At 53.0% G+C, this 27189-nt stretch overlaps 2 protein-coding genes across 7 annotated transcripts in view; both read right to left on the bottom strand.

Moving 5' to 3' along the window:
* The window catches only part of STRIP2 (striatin interacting protein 2), a 75191-nt gene extending 63380 nt beyond the window's left edge, over positions 1 to 11811 (bottom strand). Inside the window, exons 1-2 of one of the 2 annotated variants that reach the window (XM_075925402.2) lie at positions 11656 to 11811; positions 3627 to 3696 (exon numbers count right to left, since the gene is read on the bottom strand). In XM_075925402.2, coding sequence (XP_075781517.1) covers positions 3627 to 3696; positions 11656 to 11772 — 187 coding nt within the window. In that variant the 5' untranslated portion in view covers positions 11773 to 11811. Of the gene's footprint in view, positions 1 to 3626; positions 3697 to 4086; positions 4123 to 11655 lie in introns of those variants that run through there. The other variant, XM_089778063.1, reaches the window with a different exon arrangement.
* Positions 11812 to 18566: 6755 nt separating this feature from the next.
* Positions 18567 to 27189, bottom strand: part of AHCYL2 (adenosylhomocysteinase like 2) — a 174923-nt gene continuing 166300 nt past the window's right edge. For all 5 annotated transcript variants that reach the window (XM_075925413.2, XM_006120333.5, XM_089778071.1 and 2 more), the window contains 2 exons: positions 25483 to 25603; positions 18567 to 22789 (listed from right to left, as the gene is read on the bottom strand). In XM_075925413.2, coding sequence (XP_075781528.1) covers positions 22783 to 22789; positions 25483 to 25603 — 128 coding nt within the window. In that variant the 3' untranslated portion in view covers positions 18567 to 22782. The remainder of the gene's footprint in view (positions 22790 to 25482; positions 25604 to 27189) is intronic.

Genomic DNA, 27189 nt, shown 5'->3' on the forward strand with positions numbered 1-27189 from the left:
CCGCTTGCCCAGGCGATGCTGCCAGCGCCGCTTACATCTCATCAACGGCCGTTTCAGGCCCCCGCACGCTCCTTTGTGTTGATCTTTCGTCCGAGCGAATCGCTCCGCCCCCCGATTTCCTCCTGACGCCGCCTGGAGTGAGAGAGTGGAGCTGCCCCTGCTTTGGGTGGTGGGGTAACCGCCCAGCCGCAGCGTTTAAAGACCAAGCTGATTGGACTCGCCGGAGAGTCCCCATGACCGGCCAGTGATTAGCGAAGGCGAGTCACTGACAGGCGGGTCTGAGGCCAGGCCGTACGCTCAGCGGTGGAAGGAAAAACGAGGCAGAGGCTGCACTGGCCGTGAGGGCTCCTGCTCCCCAGAAAAATCACTAAGAGCTGAAATCAGTAAAGATCTGGATTAAGCAGCGGGACCGTAGCACAGGGCATCCCAGAAGGGGCGGGGAGCAGCCAACAGAGGCAGCATGAGGCCAGCAGCGGAAGAGTAAAGCAGCAGCAAGCAGCCAAGTGCAGAGGTGCACAGCGACCAGAGACGCTGCCCGATGCCCCCTCGAGGTTCATCCCTTGCAAACACACCTCTGGGTCTTTGCTACCCAATACAGCCAGCTGGGAGCAGCCGAGGAGGAGGGGAGTGATGTGTAAAAGGGACATTTGTTCACCGGACCTTCCTACTGGAGAGTAGGAAACTGAGGGAACGAACCTGCCCTGAGCCCTTCACGATCAGGTTTTTGCTCATGGCTACTTGATCTGAACGGGGGTTGTGGTGTTTCCCCAAACGGACGCTCGCTTCCCCTTCCCTTTTATGGAAAGTTCCCTCGTCAAACACAGGCGCAGCGCTTGCAAGAGGGGAAGTGCTGCCTTTTGGAGGAGCTGTGGGGGGGTGGTAAAGCTTTTGCAGATGACTGGGTGGGAACACGAGCTGGTTCTGTTTTACATTGTTAAGAGGAACTCCTCGATGTTGAACTTGGCCCTTGCCGCTGCCACCGGACTCCATCTGGCAGAAGGGTTACACACAACAAACAAAAAATCAGATTGTGTCACATTTATTGTAACTTCTAAGATTTTGGGAAAAAATTCTCACATTCCAAAAGAAGAAACAAAGCAAGCCAGGCCGTACGTGCGTCCACACTCTTCTCAGAGGGATACTCTGAGGATTAACTAGCTTCTGTGTGCAAAGCAGTTGAGAAAGCTGAAAAGCAGTAGATTTAAACATGACAAGCGGTCTCCTTAATTATCATCAGCACTCATCAAGCTATTGATATGCTCCCTGCTACTGCCACTCAAAACGAGAACCTGAAGAAAATAGGAAGCCTCAGCCACTGACATGTAAATAAGTCGGGCAGAATCGGAGTTTCTGTACAATATAATTTCATCAGCTGTTCTGTCAAATTTTCAAGCTTTTAAAATGTGTGTGTCAAGGTAAATGTTCAGATAAATGTTCCTAGCTGCAGGAAATGACAGGGGGGAGGATCACACAATTATTTAACATGAGTCGATGCGGAGATTCAACAAGCGAAAGCGTTCTGCTGCTAAAAGCACAAATCGGTAAACATCACATGCAAACTAAACCACGTAAATAGTCCTCAATTCAAGTTCGCAAGCAGCATTTTTCTAACACGACCGATCTGTAAATTACAGATACTGCTGAATGTTTTTTCAATCATTTTTGTGTCTGGTGAAATTGACAGTTACAGACTTTTACTAGTAAAAATCTAATCCTTCCGCCACTACGTGTAAAGAATTTGCAGCACTTTATTTCGGAAGAGATCCTATCGGCAAACCCCAGGGTTATATATTCTTTGCACATGTTCCTTCACCTCCCATCTAATTTTTCTGGGTGATTGACCTTGAGGTTATTGACTCCATCTTAATGATTTACTCAAGTAAATCTTGCCAGGCATAAACAAACATCTATGGAGACTTAGACATGATGATACAGGTTGAACCTCTCTCATCCGGGACTCCCTGGTCCAGCAGGCCATGTTGCTGGACCAGAGAGAGCTGGTGGAGGGCTAGAGGCAAGATCCCTGCAGGGGCCGGGAATCCAGGCAGGCTGGCTGCATGGAGGCCAGCGGCTGGGCACCCTGCCGCAGGAGTCCGGCTGAGTCCGTGGCGGGGCAGCTGGAATGCCATAGTAGCGCTAGCAAGACCAGAAGCTCCAGCAGTGGGGTGTGGCCGGTGCTGCCTTGGTAGGACTGGCTGGGCTGCCAACGCCAGAGGCTGAGCTGCAGTCTGTTGGGGGGAGGGAGCAGGAGTCCAGGATGCGGGACTGCAGGCTGGCAGGGCCGGGAGCACCGACAACGGGACAGCGGTTCGCTGCGGTGACGCTGAAAGCTCCAGCGGTGACTGTGGGCTGCTGTGGCAGGGCAGCAGGACTGGACGTATGTGAGGAGCCCGCCGGGAGGCCAGGCAAGGAGCGGAGCCAGGCTGGGGAGAGGGGGGCAGAAATGACCACCCCTGGTCTGGCAAAATCCCTCCTTCAAGACCACTCAGGTCCTGAGGGTGCAGGACCACAGAGGTCCCATATCTATATTATAGGAAAGGCCAAATCTCCTGGTAGATACCAGCGTCACCACAGCGAGTCACATCGCTCAGTATTCCAGCTCCCGAGGACACAGCTACGCAGCAGGGCTAAAGCCGAAATACGCGACGCAACTTCAGCAACATCAATGGCATAGCTGAAGTCGAAATAGCTTAAATCGGCTTTCGGCGCTGTCTGCACGGCAGGAAGTCCGAGTTAGACACGCCTCCTCCGACTTCCCTGACTCTTCGTGAAATGAGGGTTACAGGAGCCGGAGTAAGAAGTCGTCCAGCTCGACATTCTGTCGAAATAACGGCTTGTAGTGTCGACGTGGGCTATTTCGGAACAAACGAGAGTTATTCCGAAACAACACTGCTGTGTAGACGTGCCCTAAGAGACCACTTGGCATGGAGTACCTAGCTCTACAGCCCAATATAAGCAAGAGGAAAAATCTTTGCTGAAGGGGCTTTGTGGAATTACGATAGGGGGTCCTAGGGCCCTCCCCATGGGAACACATGGCATTGCACATGAGTACTGGACCTCAAGGGCTGTGTGCATCACCGACAAAAGGAAGGGTTGGCCATTGGCCATCTGTGTATGCCGACCTCTGGACTACCCCAGAAGAGGACCCAAGCACGTTCCAGATGCAAGGGGTAAGGCATGGAAGGCTGCACAGATCCAGTCCCATGAACACATAAGTCACGATAGAGGCAGATCTCTAGCTCAAATACTTCTGGGGCAAGATCAGCACTCCCCTCCATTCAAGGCGACACAGAGGCCACCTGGCAGGCCCATCGTCACAGACGCTCGGGAGAAGAGGCAACACCCAGCCCCTCCCCTGAGCGAGAGCCGGAAAGGTGTTGTGAACGGGATCCCCCCCGGAATGAACGTGGAGAGTTACAGTCGGGCTCAGGGCAGGTGTTGCGTTCGCCAAGGAAGTACTTGCAAACTTTCAGAAGGGACGTCAGTGCATCTCTGCAGATTTCCAACGGCACCTGTCTCATGCGGCAAGTGATTTTCTACCCAAAAGATGCCAACTTTAATAGATAAGTAGAACTGATGGGCTGCAAAATACGCCTCTCACCTCCATTTTCCACGTGTTTCTTTACCTGATAATTCAGCAGCGTAGCTGTCGGCATCCCCGTATTCAAACTCCACATTGGGGCAGTCCACGGAGCCCTGCGGGAGAGAGATTCCTTCGTCAGCACACAGACAAGGTGCACCCGGAAGCAGTGGAACAGTAACATGCACATGGACTGCACAGCCCAGCAAAGACCAGTATGAGCATAACCAGGCACGTCACGTTTGCTGCATCTTTTATTCAGAGCCTCAGAGTCGTCTGCTTCAAATCAAGAGAGCTGGGGGAGGCGGGCTGTTTCCACCAGGATCACGCAAGAGCCGTTGGGTTGTCAGGAAGAATCAAGGCAGCCTCGGCTCAGGGGCTGGGAAAATGTTGGGAGGATGCCAGGGGTTTCGCGGCATGGATTTCCCAGCAAGGTTTCCATTAAGGCTTATCAGGAGCGTGTCAAATTAAACCACACCAGGGCCTTCCCATCAGGAGACAGTTACCCAAGTGTACACGAGCCTCATTACTGCCACTGTTCTCCAGAGCCGGGTGGAAGGACTTTTGCCTCCTGCTTAAAATACAGGGTCAATTGGGAAGAGCTATTTTTAGCATCTTCCCAAAGCCATATTTGGGCACCGCTGCAATGTGATAACAGGAGGCAGGCGACAAGGCGTCCAGTGGTATCACAGCTGCCCCCAACCTACCTCGGAGGCTGGCTCCTATGGAAGGAGCGCTGCCTTTTATTAAGCAACTTCCTTTCCCATCTGACCATGTTCAGACCCATGCAAATGTATTTTGTTCCTAAGGAGGAAAAATGAGATTGTTCGCGCCAAACCACATTTCATTTTATACCTTTATCAGCTGGTGTGAGACGATCTAAACAACAACCACAGTTGTTGGTACGATACAGTGAAATGACGACTCCCTCCCACCGCACACACTTAAGCCATCAAAGAAGAAAGAGACCCTCCTACCCACATGGGAATCCAAATCCAAATGGAAAATCTCTTATTGGGGTGTTTTCCTGAACTGGGGCCTTAGATCACCAACTTGATACCCGAGTAATTTCAGCACTAGGCTACTCCTGGAGCAAAGTACTATAAAAAGGGAATAACAGTGACAAAATCAGGCACTGAAATGTTGTGGTGGTTGTTTAGATCGTCTCACACCAGCTGATAAAGGTATAAAATGAAATGTGATTTGGAGCGAACAATCTCAGTTTTCCTCCTGCAAATTCCTCCCCCTTTTACGAAACGTGACATTCTCTGTCTTTGTTTCCACTATGTTGCAACAGAATTGTACAAGCATCTTTCACGTTTCCTGGGAGCCAACAAACCGTATCACTAGTGTCACCTATCTGCTCGCTTTTCCAGCCACGTAACATTGTCCCGTGGCTATATTTAGTCCTATATGGAATACATTTTCTTTGGCTATGCGTGTGCTTTTACTCTATGGAAAACGTGAGCTCTGAAATTGGTTATTGGGGCATGAACCTTTTGTAAATGATTATCCTAAAGAAAAAAATAACTGGAGTGAACACATGCAATGTCTTCAATGAGAGACACGCAACACACTGGAGAACTACAAGTATTCCAAGTATCGACAAAATGAAGTGAGTTTAGAACCTTGATTTATCCGGTACAGCTTTAAAAATATCCACCAGAGCTAAAATTCTGTCTTCGTGAGAGCAGGTGGCCAAAAGTAAGAGTTTGCATCACCAATATTCATAATCAGGAACAGCAGAGATGGTCAGAACGGAACTAATCCAAAAGCCACCGACACCAGCGACAAGACTCATGGACATCAAGGGGCTTTGGATCAAGCCCAAAATGAGCATCCACCACAAAATGGCACAAACATTTTCAAGATTTTTGGTTTTCCTCCAAATTTTTAAACCACTGTCAATGGTCAGGCATAATAGGGAGTTTCAGTAGAGCCTCAGAATTACGAACACCAGCGTTATGAACTGACCATACTTGCACACCTCAGATGGAACCAGAAGTCGGCAATCAAGCAACAAAAGAAACAAAACAAAACAAAACAAGGAAATAGAAGTAGAGTAAGGTGCTAAGTGTAAACTACACACACATAAAGGGAAAGCAGCATTTGTCTTCTGCCTAGTAAAATTTCAAAGCCATATTAAGTCACTGCACAGCTGTAAATATCTGAAACAGCAGCCATGTTCTGTTGAGACTGACGAACATTTCATAGTTAACAAACAACCTCTGTTCCGGAGGCATTCGTAAATCTGAGGTTCTGCTGTACCCAGGACACACAGTAAAACCCTCCTTCCCAACAAGGCCCATGGAACAATTTGCGGTTCCTAGAACTCAGCCATTTGAGAGCTTTCATGAGCCAAACCGGAAAGTCTGGCTGTGATTGACAAGCACCACGGGATTAAAACTGTCCCGCTATTACCCAAAGTCATAGAAGAACATATCCCAGGCTAGAACTGGCAGGTGATGGTACAGAGTGGTGAGTCTGTTTCTGAAGAACCTTAAACATCCACCCCCGTTAAGCTGCACTGAGAAGATTGGTTACACCTATACATTTTGAGCGCTAGGTACATGTCACAACTGCTGGATTCCGGATTCACGAGAAACAAGCAAATATGAGAAACTTAAAACGTGATAAACTTCACAGCCTTATTCATGAGCTGTCACGGTGGACATGGATTCTGGGATGTCCCAGGATCTCTGAGACCTGAGTGGCTGTTGGGACGGTGTCCCTAGCCTCTGTTTGTCAGAGGCTGGATATGGATGACAAAGGTGGGACCACTTGAAGATTCCCTGTTCGGTTCACTCCCTCTGGGGCATCTGGAATTGGCCACTGTCAGCAGACAGGATCCTGGCTGGATGGACCTTTGGATTGACCCAGTGTGGCCATTTTTATGGCTAGGGCAGCCGGCATGGGGGCCACCAGAGTAGCTCGGGCAGGCCACTGCAGCAGGAGTTTGGGGGTGGAAACGGGCACAGGGCTAAGAATTGGGGCACGGAAGGGGGTGAGGGCTCCAAGTGGTGCTGATCTCAGGGTGCTCCGCAGAGGCAAGGACACGTCCCTCCCTAAGCTCCGAGGGGGAGGTGTGGCCAGCCAGCTCTGCGTGTTGCCTCCGCAGCTCCCATTGGCCACAGTTCTCAGCCAATGGGAGCTGCAGAGAGGGCAGAGCACGGAGCCCCCTGGCTGTGCCTCCGTCTAGGAGCTGAGGGAGGGACGTGTCGCCGCACCAGGTCCCCCACCACCAGGTCCTCACCCACCAGCAGCCGCAGCGCCCTCCAGGGCGCATCCCCTCCCTCAAGCACGTGGGGTGCTCCTCCCTCCCAAGCACCCAAGATTTCATCGGGTACATAGCACGAGTCACAGACAGGTCACAGGCTGTGAATTTTGGTTTACTGCCTGTGACCAGTCCATGACTTTTACTACCACCACCCGGGACTAAAACGCGGCTTTACTTCTGAACTGCTCAGGGTACTACGCACCTCCGGAGCCTGGCTTCCCAATGCCAAAGTGCCTTTCTCACCACGAGGTCATGAGATCCCAGTTCTTACAGGCTCGCCATTCTGATGTGCAGCCAGCATGATTCTAGCAGACATTACGTGAAGAACTGCTGGAGGGACAAACCAACGCTTTTCTGCATCTCCGCTAGGGATGTAAGCGACCAGTCGACACCGGATAAGCACATGCTTATCGGGTAGCTGAGTAGTGACTCAACCAGTCGCCCCCCCCCGCCACTGCCTCTAACAGAGAGAAGCAGCAAAGGGGGAGGAGGAAGCAGGAGCCGGTGCTGGGGGGAGCCAGGTTAAAAGCTGGTTTCCCCGCAGCACTGTCTCTGGGTGGGAGGAGGGTGTAGAGGCATAGTGGGGGGACTGGGTGCGAGCCGGGAATCAGCTGATTCCTGGCTCGTGCTCTGTCCCTGTTGCTGCGCCTCTGCCTTTTAAATATATTGAAGCTATGTCTACACTACGAGTTTTCTTGGCAAAAAATATGCTAATGAGGGACTCATTTGCATGAGTCAATCTCATTTGCATATTTTCTGCCGATCTGTTTTTGCGGAAAAACAAGCAGTGTGGACGTTTCCTTTTTGCTCAAAAAAACCCTTTTCCCGCAAGATCCTTATGCCCCAAAAAAGGAGGTTTACTGAACTTGCGGGAAAAGGGTTTTTTGCGCAAAAAGAAAACATCCACACTGCTTGTTTTTGTGCAAAAACCCCTGGCGCAAAAACGGATCGCCAGAAAATATGCAAATGAGATCGCGACTCATGCAAATAAGTCCCTCGTTCCCATATTTTTTGTCAAGAAAACTCGTAGCGTAGACGTAGCCTCAATATATTTAAAAGGAAATTCCATCGACTACTCGATTAGCAGATTAAACGCCATTTAACATCCCCGCTCTCTACCCTGGAGCCCGGCTTTCAAATGCCCTACGCCGTTCCCTGAGTCCAACGGCTCATAAAGATCAGGCCAAATTCTGTCCTACCTTAGGGGGGAGAAATTCCACAGAAGCCCATGGCTGTGCCTGTGATACATTGCTCAAAGGCTGAGTCTGCCCAGGCCTGTTTCAGTCACATAGGAGGCCAAGTGCAGCGGGAGAGGAGAAGACCGAATGGCAGCGTTTTAAGACCCAGTATCCATTACCGGGCTGTATTAGAAAGCAGACACTGGGCCGTGTAAACACTCGCAGGACCACTCAATATTATCAAGCCCTTGTTCTGGGCTTAAAAGGGAACAAGTCTAGCAAGGAGCATTCCCCACGTAGCTGGGACAAACAGCTGGTTTTACCCTCCGCACCTGCAGTGGTCACGGGACCTGGTCTCTAAAGTCACAAAGCAGGTCAGTAACGGAGCCAAAAACAGAACGGAGATGTCTCTCCCCGCCCCCAGCTCTGCCTGACCCTCCCTTCCAGCTCTGACTTTTGATCTCACGCCGTCAGGGAGCCTCGACAGCACACAACCAACGCGGGGACCAAATCCAGCGCGCTGACCATCTACGGTCGGCGCACGAAAGCTCTAGAGGAATTCGGCTAAGTAGTGGCGCCTGCGAACGTTAATCCCCCCGGCAGAGACGGCTAAACCAAAACGACCGCTGCACTTCTGACCCGAAAACGGATTGAAAGGTTGTGTCCCGAGGCCAGAATTCCACCGTCTGCCCAGGCCACCGGGGTGCGCCTTGGAAAGAGACGCCTCACCTGCACTTTGGCCAGGGCCACGCCCGAGGAGCAGCGATGGTTAAACTAAAGTTTCCAACCCGTAACGCCAGAGAACAGATAGGGCAGGTTTTTACAGCCGAAGGAACGAGACTATTCAGAGACCGCGTCCTATCGGCCACCAATGTTCTCCGCACCGAGCTCTCACTACGCAGGATCACCCCGGCGTGTCCGGCATCTCTCATCCATCACATTCGTACCCAGATCTAATCGGAGCAGCGGCTGAGCTCCGCTCTGGCTCAGTGCTGGCTTCGAAGAGAAGCCGCGGAGACGAGATGCCCCCAATCAGAGCTAGAGAGCCCCCGAAGAGCGTCAGCCTGGTGGGAACTCGAATCCTCCATCTCAGGCTCCGGAGGTTGCTGACTTACCCGTGAGGCCCCCGGAGAACCCGCCCCACTGCGCTACCTTCAGGCTGGCTTTTGCGGGGGGGGGGGGGGGAGAACAGGACGTTGGTGCTGCACTATTAGACATACGGTCCCTTCCTGCACCTGTGAAATCAACCTTTCATCAATCTCAGCGAGACCCTGCCCTCTGCCATTCCGGCCTCCCTCTCTGCCCTCCTGCTCTTTCCCCCACGACCGCCTCGCCGCTCTCCCCCATGCTGGAAGAGGGACCCGTCTTTGATCCCACACAATGGCCGTCAATTCCTTGCCCCCCCCCTTCCCAGAATCCTTCCCACAGTGACCCCCTCTTGTTAACATGCTACCAGTTCCTTTTAAAATCTACGCTCCAGCTGGCGGGTCTGGCAAGCCCCAACGCTGGCGTGTGCATCCTTCCAATGCGCATCTGCCCCCGTGCCCCGTCAGCAGCATAAACTCTTGGACTGTCTCTCCAGCTGCCATGCATCCAGCGGGCTCCATCAAGCGCAAGGGAGGGAGGGAGTGCAGGGAGAGCCAGCCAGAGGAACAAGGAGGGGGCATGAGGGAACACCCCGGTTAGCAATCCGAATTTTGGCAGGGGCCTGTGGGCGGGGGGCAGTGCCCTTCCTGGGTGCTACCACGAGTCGCCCGTGCAGCCAAGTGCGAATGCTGCTCACGATCTCGGCAGCAATCGCCCAACCTGCGGCTTGCCCGCATCCATCTACTCAGCAGCCTCGCTCCAAGTGCCCCGGCCCGGCGCTTCGGAGGATGAAACCCCGGAATGAACAATTATGAAGTCTCCGGAGGAGGGCAGGTTCCCAGTGCCTGGCGAGAGGCAGCACCCCAACCTGGCAGAAGACTGACAGGTCCCCTCCCCCCCATCTCCACTTCCCGGGGGGCTCATTACGCAGCAGGCGTCATCCAGCCGGTGCATCGCTAGAGCGAGGGTGCACCCACCACCCCGGTGCCAGCTCAGGGCCCTGCCACTAGGTGCGGGAGGAGAAAACTTGCCTCCTCCAGCGCCCCTCCGATCTGGGGGTGCAGCGCTGGTTCCCGGGGGGGGGGGGCTGACAAGTCCCTCCCCACTCCAGGCCTCTGCTGTCTGAGCCCCCCTCCCCCACCAGGCTGCCAGGAGCTGCAGCGAGGCTGCAAGAAGGCGCCGACCCCAGCTGCTCCTGTACGTCCCGGCCCGGCCGCGCCTCCGGGCGGGGACTGCAAAGCGAGCCGGGCAGGGGAGCCCGCAGCCGCAGCGGCCCCGACCTCCCCGCCCCACGGGCCGCCCCCTGCCCGGGCCCCGCGGGGAGCCGCAGCGCCCCAGGCACCTGTCGCCGGAGCCGGGGAGGCGCCCGCCCGGGAGCGATCGGGCCCCGCGGGCAGCTGCGAGCAAAGGGCAGGAGGCGCAGGGCAGCCGCGGGACCCCCCCCCAGCAGCTCCCCGGGACGGGGCGGGCCCCTCCGCCGGCGGGGTTGGGGGGGCCAGGGGGCTGCTGGGTGCCCTCGGGGGGGCTGGCTGGGTCCCCAGAGGGGCGGGCGGGGCGGGCTGGCTGGGTCCCCAGAGGGACGGGCGGGGTGGCTAAGTGCCCGGGGGGGCGGGCTGGGTGGGTCCCCCAGAGGGACGGGGGGGCTGGGTGCCCTCGGGGGGCTGGGTGGATCCCCCAGAGGGACGGGGGAGTGGGTGGGTCCCCAGGGGCGCAGGCTGCGGGGGTCCCCCAGAGGGACGGGGGGTGGCTGAGTGCCCGGGGGGGCTGGGTGGGTCCCCCAGAGGGACGGGGGTGGCTGAGTGCCCGGGGGGGCTGGGTGGGTCCCCCAGAGGGACGGGGGGTGGCTGAGTGCCCGGGGGGGCTGGGTGGGTCCCCCAGGGGAGGGGGGGTGGCTGAGTGCCCGGGGGGGCTGGGTGGGTCCCCCAGAGGGACGGGGGGGTGGCTGAGTGCCCGGGGGGGCTGGGTGGGTCCCCCAGGGGAGGGGGGGTGGCTGAGTGCCCGGGGGGGCTGGGTGGGTCCCCCAGAGGGACGGGGGGGTGGCTGAGTGCCCGGGGGGGCTGGCGGGGGGGCTGGGTGGGTCCCCCAGAGGGACGGGGGGTGGCTGAGTGCCCGGGGGGGCTGGCGGGGGCTGGGTGGGTCCCCCAGAGGGACGGGGGGGGCTGAGTGCCCGGGGGGGCTGGGTGGGTCCCCCAGAGGGACGGGGGGTGGCTGAGTGCCCGGGGGGGCTGGGGGGGGGGCTCCCCCAGAGGGACGGGGGGTGGCTGAGTGCCCGGGGGGGCTGGGTGGGTTCCCGGGGGGGCTGGGTGGTTCCCAGGGGGGGCAGGCGGGGGGGCTGGGTGGGTCCCCCAGAGGGACGGGGGGTGGCTGAGTGCCCGGGGGGGTGGGGGGGTCCCCCAGAGGGACGGGGGGTGGCTGAGTGCCCGGGGGGGCTGGGTGGGTTCCCGGGGGGGCTGGGTGGTTCCCAGGGGGGGCAGGCGGGGGGGACTGGGTGGGTCCCCCAGAGGGACGGGGGGTGGGTGCCCCCTCTCTCTCACCTCGGACTCCTTCCGCTGGCTCCTGAACAGCTCCCGCCCCTTGGCCTGCAGCGGCCTCCCCCTGCCGGGCGCCCCGTCCCCGGGCAGGGCGCTGCTGGCCGCCCCGGTCTCCTCCATGCGCCCCTCTGCCCTGCCCGCGCCAGCACGTGCAGGCTGAACCCCCCCCCCCTCCACCCAGGGACTCGCCACGCCCCCGCGCTGCCATTGGCTGGCTGTCTCCGCCGGGGACACACCCCTAGACGCCGATTGGCTGCGTGAGCGGCTGCCAGGGCGGGGCTGGGGGGAGAGGACACTCTGGGGTGACCACTAGACCATGTGGTCTGGCCCTGGGCTGGGGGACAAGCTGCAGCCAGGGGAGGGTAAAGGAGCAGTGGGCGACGCTTCAAAGGGGACAGAGCGGAGCTTGTATGAATCCCCGGTTCGCCCACAGCTTGGATGCTGCCTGCAGGTGGGTGGGCGCCTCCGCTCACAAAAGGCACCTTGGTTCAGAGAAGGGGATCGAAAATGATGAGGGGCTTGGAACAGGTGCCATGAGGAGAGAGAAAGACTGAGGGGGAAGATGATAGAGGTCTATAAATTCATAGCAGGTTTGGAGAAAGTGAATAAGGCAAAGTTCCTTGTTCCTATCACATCAGAATGAGGGGTCTCTAAGTGAAATGAATAGGTAGCACGTTTAAAACAAATAAAAGGAAGGGGTTTTTGGGGGGGGGGGTTATGCACAGCGCACAACCTGTGGAACTCCTTGCCAGAGGATGTTGTGAAGACCAGGACTTGAAGAGGGTTCAACATAGAGCTAGATAAATTCATGGAGGTTAGGTTCATTAATGGCTATTAACCAGGATGCGTAGGGATGGTGTCTCTAGCCTCTGTTTGTCAGAAGATGGGAATGGGTGACAGGAGAGAGATCACTTAATGATTCCCTGTTCTGATTCCCTGTTCTGTCCCCTCTCCCCGGGGCACCTGGCATTGGCCACTGTCGGCAGACAGGACTCTGGGCTAGATGGACCTTTGGTCTGACCCAGTGTGGCTCTTCTCATGGGAGAGGCTGGAGCCTCAGCTGGGACGGTGTGAAAAGGCCGCGGGCACTAAGGGGAAGGAGGGAGGTTGCTGCCCCCAGGGACAGAAGGCCTGTGGCAGCAGGTGGGATGTGGCAGGAGTTAGAGACATGGCCACCGCAGAGCAGGATTCACTCTCAGGGCAGTGGTGGAAACGAGGCAGACGCCAGGGCGTGTGAAAGGGGAGACAGGGCGTCACAGGGTTAGGCTTTTTCTCCCTTGTGGCCACAGCACTTTTCCTCAGGCCGGGTTCCCATGCCCTTTGTGAACCAGAGGGACTCAGTCTGTCCCGTCACAACAGCTGCCTGTGGTTGGAAGCTGAAAGCCAGAAGGGCATCGCAGAACTGGACGGGCAGAAATTTCAGTCCAAATGGCCAAGGTGGTGATAAAAACACCGAGCAGAGGGAATCTCAGTTTAACTTCTCAACCGCCCCCCCCACAAGAAACTCAGTAGGGCTCGCTGTATCTGCCTCTCTCACTGTCCGTTGATCTTGGATCCCGCCTTCATTCTGATGGAGATGTTGTGTGTGTCTTTGGGCAACCCCTAGATTTTAAGGCCAGAGGGGAGCACCAGGTTACGTGAAGTCACCTCCACAGTACCAGCCATTACATTTTCCCCTCCACTTGTGTTTGACAAAAACACCTTCCAGTCTTGATTGGAAAACACCAAGAGACGGAGAACCCACCACTTCCCTAATCACCCCCCATTAACATTGTTTGCATCTCTTTCCTTACCTATTGAGCACCGTTATAGACCCCACAACACACTAGCCCAGTTTGCCACAGCATCACCCACCTGGAAGCTTGTCCCTTGTGACCCCTGTACAGCTTTTTCAAAGGCACAACTTTCCCATCCGCCATGGTCTCCATGCCTTGTTCCAAGAGAAATAGAGATGTAGCCGTGTTTGTCTGGTGTAGCTGAAACAAAAAACAGGACTATGCTGCACTTTAAAGACTAACAAGATGGTTTATTAGACCATGAGCTTTCATGGGCCAGACCCGCTTCCTCAGATCAAATTGTGGAAGAAAATTGGCACGACCATATATACCAAAGGGATACAATCAAAAAAAGTGAACACGTATAAAAAGGACAAATCAAATTTCAGAACAGAGGGGGGACGAGGTGGGGAGGTTAATGTCTGAGCTAATGATATTAGAGGTGATAATTGGGGAAGCTATCTTTGTAATGGGTAAGGAAATTAGCATCTTTGTTGAGACCTAGGCAAATTGCATTTGGCTCCGTACAAATTCCTGACCTCTTGTCCTACTTGGCCAGTCTGTGTGTCAGCCACTGATTTTATCAGCAGCACTTTTACACTGCTTCCAGCCCATTGCTGAAAATATTGCACAGAAGCCGTCCAAATACCAATCGCTGCAACCTCCCCCCCAAAACACCCGAGCGGGTGATTCTCCAGTGACAGCTACAGCGTGAGCTCCGTTAGCCACTTCTTACTCCAGTTAACATGTGCTCTCTTACTACGGGGGACTGCCAATTCTGATCAGACTGTCGTGGGGTACTAAGTCAAACACCTTTCAAAAGCCTTTATATGTTGCATCTAATTTCAAACCCCCAAGCATTAAATCAGGTTTGTTTGTCAAGACCTGTTTTCCATAAAACAATGTCGACTGTCATTAATTATATTCCTGTTCATTAATTCTTTATCCAGACTCCTGTATCGGCTCTTCCTGAGTACCGACACAGCATTAGCTTTCTACCAGTGTTCTGGAATTGCCCCGGCTCCAATACTTACTAAAAATGAACAGCAGGCGGCGAGAGATCTCCAACTCATTTTGAGCATTTGGGGGCAAGTTACTCGGGTGGATTTAAAAGTGTTTATTGCCAGTAGTTGTCTACCATCTTCCTTGGCTAGGAATGGACTGCAAGCGCCGTGGGGATGCGAACTGCCCCTTGTGTCTTTCCACAGACAGAGCAGTAATAGCGACTGAAGAAATATAAAACAGAATTAGACTATTTGCCAAAGTCACTGTGTGGCTCCGTGCCTCAGTTTCCCCAGCTGTAAAAGGAGACCACGCTTTCTTCACAGTGCTGCAAAGCACTCTGGGAGCAGGACGGGAAGGTCTGTAGTGGAGAAAGCAGCGTCCACGGTGACACAGCATCTCTCTGGCCGAGGAATGAGACTATTCAGCATCGTTGTATCACATTCCAGACATTTCCAAATGAGTTCACTGGGGCTCTGCAGGATTTTGCCTGACCAGACAGGGGACCTGATCCTGCCCTTGTGAGTCTTCCAGGGGTCTCTGGCTGCCTGCCCATTGCCAAAATGAAATGTTCTTCCAGTGCTCAGAGAAAGGACAAACCCCAACCCCCCCCCCCCCCACTCCAGGCTTCCAGAGCTTAGCACAGTGGCAGGCAGCCTGCGGCCCATCGGGGCTTTACGTGCAGCCTACGAGACATTTTGTTTACTGTTGTCCACACGCAGGGCTGCCAGATTCTGCTGGTTTTTGTCAGTGTCGGTTTTTCCCTACCACTATTACTGAAGTGACCCGCCCGTGTGTGTCGAGTGAGGAGCAGGCTGATTGCTACAACACTGAATGTGAGCGCCGGGCGCTCCCTCTGCAGCCAGTCCCAGCGCTGCTACGGTGCAATCGGCACCCCCCGCACATTCTAGCTACGCAAGTGCAGTGAGCAAAACTACCCGATCCTGGGAGAGCGTCTTGGTGACAACAATCTTGCGGCCACTCACCAGCCTCGGTTGCCCATCGCTGGCTCAGCTGGTTCCCGGGAGGGACTAGTCCTAGGCCTTCCTAGAGCAGCACTGCTGGGGACTACATCACACTCACATTCATCGTCCGTTTCCTAAGGCCCAGCAGCAGCGGGATTAAACCCTTCCTTTCCTGTCAGAATCACAGAATCAGAGCATCAGGGGATGTCAACTTTGCAGAGCCAAGGAGCCATGTTTTCTAGTGACTGGTCACTTCCAGGCAGTTTGGGACAGTGTTGGGAGGATGTTCAACACTCCTGCTTTTGAGGGTGCCAAAGCGACTGTGGACATAAGGTTAAAACCACAATAACCCAGGTAAAGAGAGTTTATTACCTGTCCTCCTTAGTAACGATTTGGGACAGTGCTTGAAAGTCAGGCCTCGTGGAGAAGATAGATGGCTACAGAGGATTTTCTACACATCTGAAACCACGGTTATCTGGGGCTAGATTTGGAATCAGAGATAGTGGAAAGGCATCACCCCTTCCAGAGACATAATGGAGCTCACCCATAACTTAATCAGCAGCATGTAGGAAAAGAGACAGAGATCCCAGAACAAAATGAACACAGCAGGAGGGAGGTAGAAGCTCTTCACTGCATGCCCCTTGCCGAGATTCTAAGGGCTATAAAATCATGATTGGTGTGGAGGAAGTAAATAAGGAAAAGTTATTTGCCTGTTCTCATAACATAAGAACTAGGGGTCACCAAAATAAATTAATAGGTAGCAGGTTTAAAACAAAGGAAGCACTTCTTCACAATCTACCTGTGGAACTCCTTGCCAGAGGATGTTGTGAAGGCTAAGTCTTTTACCGAGTTCAGCAAAGATAAATTCATGGACGTTAGGTCCATCAGTGGCTATTAGCCAGGATGCGTAGGAATGGTGTCCCTGGCCTCTGTTGTTAGAAGCTGGAAATGGAGGACAGAGACGGATCATGTGAGGATTCCCTGGTCTGTTCATTCTCTCTGGGGCATCTGGCATTGGCCACTGTCGGCAGACAGGACACTAGGCTAGATGGACCTTTGGTCTGACCCAATATGGCCGTTCCTATGTTCTAAACATAGCAACTGATTTTCAGGCACGAACACAACGGGTAACAAACCCTTTATTCAGCTGACCAGGCCCAGTGACTTCCACAGGAAGAGCTGGAAGAACCGGGTGTATGGGGGAAGGGCTGGAAGAAATTTCATCCTTTTTAATCTGTATTTTCCTGTTATCTTTCTGGGTCTTGTATCAACATTGAGTGTTTGCAAAAGGCCTGCTAAGGGAGGTGACAGAATGGGCGCCAAACAAGATAGCGTGATTTTTTCAGACACAATTTAGCTTGTTTTCACCAAAGACAGAACAGGAACAGGAGAAGACCCAAGAGCCGTCTAAACAAAACAATTTCCAGCTCCACTCAGACAGCTTCTCTACCGAATGATTCCAATCTCTCCGCACAACATACAGGGGATGGGAAACTTGGTAGCCAGAATCATAGAGCTGGAAGAGACCTCAGGAATCAGAGTCCAGCCCCCTGCCCAAAGCCGGACCAACCCCAACTCAACCATCCCAGCCAGGGCTTTGTCAAACCAGGACTTAAACACCTCTAGGGATGGAGATTCCACCCCCTCCCTAAGCAACCCATCCCAGCGCTTCCCCACCCTCCTAGAGAAATAGTTTTTCCTGATATCCAACCTAGACCTCTCCCACTGCAACTTGAGACCATTGCTCCTCGTTCTGCCATCTGCCCCCACTGAGAACAGCCTCTCTCCTTCCTCCTTCAAGGATTCAAATCCTGGCTCACAGGCCATTGCAAACAGCTGTGGGCTGCTGTGCTGTGCGGAGGGGTGGAAGTGTGACCAGCACGCAGGCTGCAACCCACGCTTCAGTATAAAACATTGTGGGTCTGGCTTGGAGAAGAGCTTTGGCCTGAGAATTGTCTCATCCACCCTGATGGCCGAGAAGACTGTTGCTGTAAATCTTGAAGCAAATCTGCCCCACAGGTTTTGAGTGACAAGGACACAAAGATTTCCCGGATTTGTATTGTGCCTTTTCCAACCTTCTCCAGGAAAAGACAATTACGAAAACTGTCCGTTGCCCTCCTCTGCGGCTCTGCCTGCAGCACCCAGCGCCTTCTATAAACAATGAACCACCAAGGCACCGGGGCAGCTTTCTCCCTGACCTGGCTGCGGCTACCCTCGTCCTCTCCCACCCCACACACCAACATAGATTGCAGCCTCCTTGGAGCAGGCAGCCGTTGCGTTCGTTTGCAAAGCGCCCTGCGCACCCGGGGTGCTGTCTACATAATCGAGGTGGCGTTAGGGGTAGGGACCCCCAGAGCAAAGGGGCTGGGAGGAAGGCGCAGAAGGGTCTGAGACAATGAAAAGCAGGGAGCAGGGCTGTGATCGGAAGCCTGATCCTGCTAACTCAGGAGAGGAATCTGCAATTTCTAGCAGCTGAAGTTTTTACAAACCCACTAGTACTGGCTAGGGATGTTTGTGTGTAGTCGTTCACATGATTAACCGATAAGCCTGGGCTCATCAGTTAACCCTAACGACTACACACAGCACCCCTCTCCCGCTGTCTCTCTATCAGAGGCAGCAAATGGGAGGGAGGGGAGAGGGGGGAGCCAGTGCCCATAAGGAGCTGGCTTTTAAGCTGGCTCCCACAGAGCCGCCTCCCCCCCCCACGCTGCTGCCTCTTTATCCCACCTGCCCCCCCTTTGCGTGTAAACGTGTCACCGCTACAAATTCCAGTGGTGACACACACACACACACACACACACGTTCGTTAACATCCCTCGTAGTGGCACTGCAAGGTGTGGCTAGTGCACGGCGTCACCCCCGGCCGAGGCCAGGGTGAACTGACCGTTACATTTAGAAACAAGCGGACTCCGGCCATATCTTTAAGCAACTGACTGGCACTGGACATACTTACAGGCTAGAAGAGAACATTAATGGCCAACACAGGCATTGAGCCTACTGGCTCTGCCCTGCCCTTCAGCTTGCCGTGTGACAAGTACCAAATAGAAACGTCAGAGACGAGGACAGGTACATCTCGTTTCCTGGCGGTCACAAGAGCCAGGAGGGTAGAAAGCGCCTCCTGTTCCCAGACCTCTCCAGGGCCTATCACAGGGACACATGCTGGAGGCCACGATCATTTTGCAACATTTTATTTGTGTGTTGAGATTACAGAGTCTTTATTGCTGATCTAATACAATCACTCAGACATTAATATTTAAAACAGCCTTTTGAAAATGTTGTATTCTCGGTTTCACTGTAGACTTATGACAGATGATTGGTTTTTTTTTCCCTCCTGGTTTCTAAAGTTCAGAGCAATTGTTTTTCTTATAAGATTTTGCTGGTGTTGCCTATCTCCGTTTTCTAATATTAAAAAAAAATTGGTTACATTTAATAAACCCATTACACTTAATGAAGAGATGATCATGGAGTATGATTCCAGACTGATTAGGAGAAGCCAAGCAAGCAAAAAAGCTTACGGAAAAGGCATAGCAACATGGAGAAAAATCTGTAAAAGATCAGAGGGAGGAAAACGTCATTCAGAATTTCTTCTTCTTCTAGCTACACTGAAGATAAAAGGAGTTTAAAAATCAGCACAAACAAACAAATTCACCGATGAGGACACCACCACCACAGGCTACGCTAGTGACAGACACAAGAGGCAAGCGACCCTTACAGATGCACCAGCGGGTCACCCGATGGAATGGTTATTTTCCCGGGGGGGCAGACTGAGCCTGAGTTCGGAGCCCGTTTTTCCAAAGCGTGCCTGGCTCGACACAGGACCCTCAGCTGCATTTCCCAGTTGGTGTCACTCCAGAAAGCGGCGACAGGCTAACGTCGCCGCCTTCTCCACAGAAGAAAAGGGAAGAGAAAGCTGGTACTGGTCTGGAAGGCCAGTCTGCTGGCCGCAGTCTGGCCAGCTCTCGGGGAAAATGAGGTGCTATTTTCCATGGGAAATTAGGGGGTGCCCACGTGATGCACGACAGCACTAGCTGCTTGGGACTGACCACTAGGCTCCTTTTCCCTAAAGCACAGGGACTGCACCTCCCAGCTTGCAACGCTCCACCTTGATCTGAGCCAAAACGCATGCCGGGACCTGCCGTCTCTGAGGCTGCATCTCTGCTTACAGGCAACGAGTGGCCGGAGGCCGCCCTTCGCTGTGCACTGCTCTCCTAGGCCCTCCCCTAGAGGTGCAAGCGAGGAGCCAGATCACGTCTCGGTCTGGACAGAGCATGCCTGGCCACGCATCTCATTTCTGCCACGCTCACTCCCTCAGCAGTGCACAGCTCTTGATTCCATGGTCTCCAGTCAGGGCCGGCCCACAACGTCCTGGCACCTGAGGTGGGGAGCTCAAACGATGCCCCATTCCCCCTCGCTTGGACCAAAACTTTGAAAGGTCTCGATTCTCTGGGTCCTAGTGGCATCCCCCCCCCCACAGTCTGGCACCTGAGGCAGCCACCTCAGTTCACCTCATGGTAAGGCCGGCCCTGTCTCCGCTGCACAAAGGAGGCCCTCGTTCGGAACATCTGCGTTCTGGCGCGGCGATAGGCATGCGAATGGAAAAACAAGAGACCCGAGGGTCTCCTCAGATACCCTTAGCTAAGGCAGCACTTTGCTATCAACTTTCAAACCAACATCGCGGTGAGAGCCCGGGAACTTCCCGAGATATTTACAACCGTTTTGGGAATCCTGCCCTGCTCCGTATGGGACTGTACTCAGGTCACGGAGGTGAGACGCAAGCTCACAGACAGTCCAGCCAAAGCCGGTGTCAAGCGTTTGTCTGACAAGCAGCTTCACATGCCAGGCGTAAGCACGTGAGAGAAAGAGCAGACGGACGCGTCGGACGCAAGCATCCTCTCTACGCACACGAAGACAGATCTCACAAGAACTCCACGGTACTGTTCCACATTCCCCAACTCCTGGTGGCTGGGAAGTGGTTCTGTGACTACACACAAGAGAGAAGCCTCCCTCTAAGAAACTCTTTCCCTTTTACCTTTGGCCACTTGGGCTGCCCACGTATCTGCAGCCAAGATCTTAAAGAGCTACGCGAGCGGATCAATTCCCGGGGCTTCGGCTCAGACAGAGACACTATTCAGACAGCGGCCCGAGCATGAAATCCTGACACCCCTCCACACCCGAAGTCAAAGGGACTTTCGCCATTGAGTTCCATGGGCCAGGATTTCACCCTGTGTCTATACACCCAAGGGATTCCAGGACAAAGCCGGGTAGCTGCAGAATAAGGTTAGTCAAACAATGTAAGTATTACAAGCAATGCACCCGACTTGCATCTCCACCATAATTCAGTGGTCTCTTGCGAAAAATCTCAGGACCTGAATAAAATCCACAAAGGGCCGAAGATGATTTGTTACATGACTGGGGATTCTTCTACATTGCCTCTCTCGGACACAGCTTCATAAACCTGCCAGTAGCTTGCCTACAGCTTTCTGCGGAGGGCTCCATCCCGTGGGAGGTTGAAAATTGAACTGGGCAGGTTACTAGAAAATTGGCTGTAAGGAGGAATCGTGACACCGGGCAAGCTGGCCCAGGAGGTGGTCTTCCTCTCTAACTTGGATGATTCTGCGACTTGCCGGTCGACCACCATTTCTGTCTTTTGTGTGCGAGAACACAACGCCACAACAAACTGCTCCCATGTGTACAGACCCCAGATCCAAAGAGGGCAAAACAGCGATGTGATCAGGTACCACAGTGGCAAGCACTGTCTACAAAGGGCAAGGCTGCTAGGATCATGCCTCTAATAGTGGAAGCCACTTGAAGTACCTTGAAGTTTACACAAGGGAGATGTCTCTAATGACTATGAGGAGAAATGGTGACTTTAAACATCACCTTGACACACGTGTCTGCGCTGTATGCAGCATCCAGACGGGACATCTTGGGCTACAACAAGTAACGGAGGCATGTTTATCAGTTCCGACTAATACGACAAGACTAGACAAGATACTCATGTGACAGTGATTCTGAACTCTACTTATAACAGCTAGGTCTCAGGACAGAGCATACTCTCTGGTAAGGGCTCAGGATAATTACTGGTGCTTATGAATCCAAAGAAGGTTCCCTAGAATTCATTCACTGAACAGACGAATCTATGAAAATAAGCCTTGAACGGCTCCGGCCTTGGGAGACTGGGCAATCTTTCCCAGGCCTGGTGCTTTTGGACACAGACGTGATGTCCAGAGGACTGAAATACCAACTGGAGAAGGACTGTGTCGAGAGCGGTCCTCAGGCCTGAACTGCATTACTGCTTCATTCTGCAGCAGCGTGCACAGCGAGTTGCTGAGATTCCTCTCAAAGAGCCGCCTCTGGACGTGAGCAGCACGTCGGCAAAGTTGCCAGGCCGTCCCACAAGCGGGAGCAGAAGGGGACGCGCATCTGCCCCCCGGGGAAGAGAGCTTTGCTTGGCCTGGAAAACGTTGGCACGGCTCAAAACCTGCAGAAAGAGGCTGCTAAAGAATGGCGCGTAATTGGGTCTGAGTGCGCGCTGGTGTGAACTTTGCCGTGTCGTCCCCAACTGCTTTAGAATGGGAGCATCTCCACCGCCTGGGTCCTAACTCAGGCTATGGCGTGTGCTCCGGTGATGCTATCAACTAGGCTCTTGGTTACAGCTTCCCACTGTGCTGAGGCAAAGTTCATTTTGGCTTGTTGCCAAAGCCTGTCTTTGCGCAGTCAGCAGAATGAGAGAGTTTTCCCCAGTGGCTGCTGGCAAGATTTAATGTTTCACTACTAAGGCAGCACCAGTCTTGTCCGCAATGTCTAGAGCAAACAGGCTTGTGCTCAGTTCCTTTTAAAATGGCCTAGAAACAAAATAACAAAAAGTCTCCTGCCCCGGCAAACCGACAGACCTTTTTGGGGACTGCCCCCAATTCTGCTTCCACTGAAGAAATGTTAAGGTACAAAGGAAATGTGCAACCTTGAATGTAAGTTCCTAGACATTAAGGTACTAAAGTAACGTGCAAGCTTGAAGTCTGATCTCACATCTCGCCGCATGCATTGTCCGCCACCCCCTGTATATTAGAATAGACATACAGCGATAATGGATTACTTGAAGCTGACAGATACTTTGCAACAAAATAATTCCGCCAAATACTTCTTCCCCCCTTACTTCCCTCCCCCCGAAACAAAAATCAACTGTCTCTCAGTCCCCTGGCAGTAAAAAACACCATTGGCAAAGGCCGCACGTACAGTACTCTAGTTTAATAAATAAATAACCTAACACACTGTCTACTATGGGAGCAAGTCCAGTTCTGATTGAAGAAGCTTGTACGGTTTCATCCTGTACTCCAGTTGAGAAAAGGCTTGGATTCTTGTTCCTTACTTCTGATTACAGCTGCTGAAACCTAATACCTGCAGAGGGATGAGAAATACGAGTCTCAGTTAGTCATGGTGCATATAATCGTGCATGGTTCCTGAGCGCTGCCAGGATAAGACAAGGGCTACGTCTCCACTGCAGGCTTCTTGTGCGAGAACTGTTTTGCACAAGAGATTCTGCGCAAAAAATCTTGTGCAAGAGCGCGTCCACACTGCCATGTGCTTTTGGGCAAGAGATGTGTTTTTGTGCAAGAGCCTCCATGGCCGTGTGGATGCTCTCTTGCGCAAGAAAGCTCTGATGGCCATTTTAGCACAAGAAACCCGTTGCCCATCCACGCTGCCTTCTTGCGCAAGAGGGCTTATTCCACATGGGGAGAGGAATAACTCTTGCAAAAGCAGCTCTCTCTTCTGATGCTTTACTATAAACGTACTTGCGCAAGAACGCACGTGTAATGTAGACGCTCTGCAAGTTTTTGCACAAGAACAGCTGTTCTTGCGCAAAAAGCCTGCAGTGTAGACGTAGCCAGAGGGTATTGACTTAAAGGGCATAAACGCAAAGGCGGAAGGAGAGTGATTAGGAGGGGTAACCTCTTTTTCTCGGAAACACCACATCAAATTTAGACATCTCGTGCTCCCCCACAAAGCTCTTCAACTTTGCCCCACTATCCCAGATCTCTGGTACAATTTTCAAAAGCACCTAAGTCCCATTGACTTTTAATAGCCTGGCTGAAAAGCTTGAAGAATGGATGGTTTACACCTTGGTTTACACAATGCAGAAAAGAACAAAAATGATTTCGGAGTTGGCGGAAAAGCCTTCCACCGAGAGACGGAAAGAGCTCAGTCTGTTTATCACACAGAAGACTGAGAGGTGACTTGATTGCCATGCACAAGTACATTTATGGGGAGACCACACCAGATACTAAAGGGCTGTGTCATACAGCGGAGAAAGGCAAACATGAGCCAGTGGCTGAACGCTTGCCCGATTTAGGCATTCCTACATTCAAGCAGGAAATCAGGCAGAGTTTTAACAGTGAGAGTGATTAACCAGAGAACCAAAGGAAGTGGTGGGTTCTCTCCTCAGGCTTTGCCTACACTGCGAGTTTTTGGGGCAGAAAATATGCTAATGAGGGACTCATTAGCATAAGTCAAGGTATCATTAGCATATTTTCTGCCGTTTCTTTTTGCACAAGGGGTTTTTGTGCAAAAAGCAGTGTAGCTGCTTCTGTTTTGCACAAGATCCTTATGCCTCTCCTTTGCGCAAAAAGAAACGGCAGAAAATATGCTAATGAGTCTCTCATTAGCATATGTTCTGCCGCAAAAACTTGTAGAGTAGACAAAGCCCCAGTGTCTTCAAATCAAGGCTGGCTGTCTTTCTGGAAGATAGGCCCCATTCCAACACAAGTTATTGGACTCATTACAGGTGTAACGGGATGCAGTGTAATGGCCCTTTCTGGCTATAAACTCTATGAATCTAAGGGCTTAAGTGACTGCAGAACATGGGACGTAGAAGTTTCTGAAAATGTCACCCGTCTTTTATGCGTGACCCCCATGTACCCAAACGTCCAATAGCCAAGCACTTTGAGGCCGAGACTGTGTCTGGTACAATGCCCAGCACACTGTTGGTGCTCAACAAATCAGTATGGGACACGGAGCAAAGGGAAATTTAGACTGAGCAGCAGGAAATGCTCCCTGCTAAGACCGAGAAACGGTCTAGCTTGTGACACTAACGTCGGATGGGAACACACGCAGAGGGGGAGGAAGACAGGCTGGCGATCTGCAGGTCGTTCCCACCTCTAACTCTGAAGAGGCTCTTTTAAGTGTTTAGGGGCTGAGGGTCTAAAGCTCGTGTCAGTGGTACTGTACGTTACTGGGGTTCATACAGCAAAGGAGCATGTGTCGGCCCAGCCCCAGTCCGCAAGCTCAAACTCATCCGTGGAGGCGCAACCCCATTTCAGCCCTCCCGTAAACAGGAGCACAGGACCTTAAATGCTTGAGCGGATTGACGAGTAGTTTGACCCGGGAGAGGACCTGAGGTCTCTTAAGGAAACCTTTAATTTTCACTGAGCACTGCCAACCTTCCCAGATCCGCACAGCCTCTGAGAATGACAGTGCTTGTCCCGAGTGATCACAATCGCAGGCTGACAGGAACAACAGTGTTTAAGCACCCCGAGGTGTGTTTTTAAAGGCACAAACAGGAGTTATGCATGTAAGTCTAACCCACAGGGCAAGAGATGATATTCCAGGGCTGAGGTCTGGACTGTCCCAAGAATCTTGCCACTAGAAATCCTCCCCCAGGGTCACTAGCAATAATGCTGCTTGGTACCATGTTGTGCGTGTCAGATTTTTAAAAAAATTGTCATTTGAGTTGAGTTGGTGTCACTGAGATTTGCCACTTGATTGAATCAGACGGAAGCCGTCACCCTAGCCTGCCTCCTTCAACGCAAAGGGTTCTGCGTGTGAGGTGATTGTGCATTGTCGGTTTTCCTTCATTCTGTACCCCCACCATTTCATATTGGGTCACGGTTTCTGGGGAATGGGTAATTACCAGCCCCCTAGGAACTGTTCTCAGGGTACCAGTGGAATCAGATGCTTAATCATGGCAATTATTCTTGCTCCCGTAGGTAGAGCTGAGCTGATATCCACATAACCAGGCGTGTGTGTGCGTTTATTACATTAGAGAGAAGGGCTGAGAGAGAGACAAACAGAAAGATGATGTTTAAAACCAGCACCTGTAGTAGTTTGGTTTGAAAGGCCCATTTTTATTTAGTCCCAGGTATTTCGCTTGTTCATCTGTTAGTTCTGTCAGATGGGCATCGAACGTTGGAAGATGAAGACTTGCCACATACTCATCTGCAACAGATTCAAGGGAGATTAGCTTGAACATGGCAAATCCCCTAGGTTCCCCCCTCACTGCTGGATGAACAAACCAAAAGGGTCCAGTTATGGGTTTGTCTACACGGCAATGTAAGCCCTAGCCTGGCCTTCCTTGTGTCCACACAGCAATTATGTTAACCTAGGGCTTGAATTTAGGGTTCCAGACCCTCCATGGCTAGAGGGTCCAAGCCCATGTTAAGCTGGGACCTAGGGTGTGCACACAGTCCTAGTTTTAATCTGGTCTCAGAAGTCTTCTGAATGTATCCCAGAGTTCCTTGGGGCAACCCCCTTAGTCCTCTCTCTGCCAAGGATCGGTGGTACTCTATTGCGAATGGAAGCCACACCGCCCTTTGCAACTGGCAGTAGCTCAGGTCAGCATTAACCCACTGTCTGCCGAAAGGGTCTGGAAGCCCCCCTATTGGAGAGCCTGCAGGCTTTTGAAAGGGGACCAATCAGCAGACACTTCCTTGGTCAAAAGAGCATGGCTAGATTTGGGGGCCTGCTGCCTGGGAGGGAGGGAGGGAGCACGAGCCAGAGAGCAGAGAACAGTTGGGGAAGGAGGGCTCCCAACATCTCTGCTGCTTCTCCTCCTGGCAGGGCAGCCACCTTGCTCCCAGGTCCCCCTGCCCTCCCGGGCGCCTGAGCTGTGAGTGGGAGCCAGCCCCCAAACTTCCCCATAGCCACCCAGGTATCCCTTCTCTCTGCCCCCAGGGGACATGGGGGGGCAGGAATAAGGAATCCTTCGGGGGTGCTGAAACACTCCGCACCCGTTCTGTTCTGAAACCTGCAGAGTATGTTGAACGCCAGGACAGCCAGAAATGAATAAACAGAACCAAACAAAACCACTTCCCCGAGCGCTGCGTCTCCGAAATGAAGAATGGCAACATTCCATTCCAATGCTTGGACAGCCCTGGAGACTTGTGTCCTGACTACCCTCAGGACGGCTGCCCGTGGGAATTTTCCTGCCCATGGACGCAGCCTAGAGGTGAGGAGCTCAGTTCTCAGATCTGATGGAAGTTCAGGATAAGCCTTCTCCAGCTGCAGCCATTCCGCAGAGGCAGCCACCAAGGGAGCGATTCTGGAGATCAGGCTCCCACCTCAGCACCCAAGGCCCATCAATAGCACCCTCACACTTAGGAAAGCAGGTGGGCACTAGTTTCTCCACACAGTGCAGCACATCGGTAGGGCTCGAGTGTCCACGGGTGAGCCAAGGCGCGCTATGCATGCTGAGCTAGGGCTACTTGACGCGGGTCTGTGCTCTACAATTTGGACGTCAGAGCTCTAGGGTCACGCCTGGGTCAGACAAGCCTTGATCTAGAGTTAAAATGCAGCTGCTCAAGCCCAGGGTTCCTGGCACAGATCAGCTGATTCGAGTCCCACTAACCGTAGGCGTATATTGTTGTGGAGACATACCCTATATGCCCCCTCCTGACCTCCAGAGGAGTTTTGTCCCCATAGGACGTGCAGGTCTAGCCATGCAGACGTTCCCCTACCACATGCAAACACAGCCAGAGAGCGGATGTAAAGAGTTTCTTTCTATAGTTACTGGCTGAGTCAACTTT

The sequence above is a fragment of the Pelodiscus sinensis genome, chromosome 1, assembly GCF_052426305.1.
Source record: "Pelodiscus sinensis isolate ZL-2025 chromosome 1, ASM5242630v1, whole genome shotgun sequence".
In the NCBI taxonomy this organism is placed as follows: Eukaryota; Metazoa; Chordata; order Testudines; family Trionychidae; genus Pelodiscus; species Pelodiscus sinensis.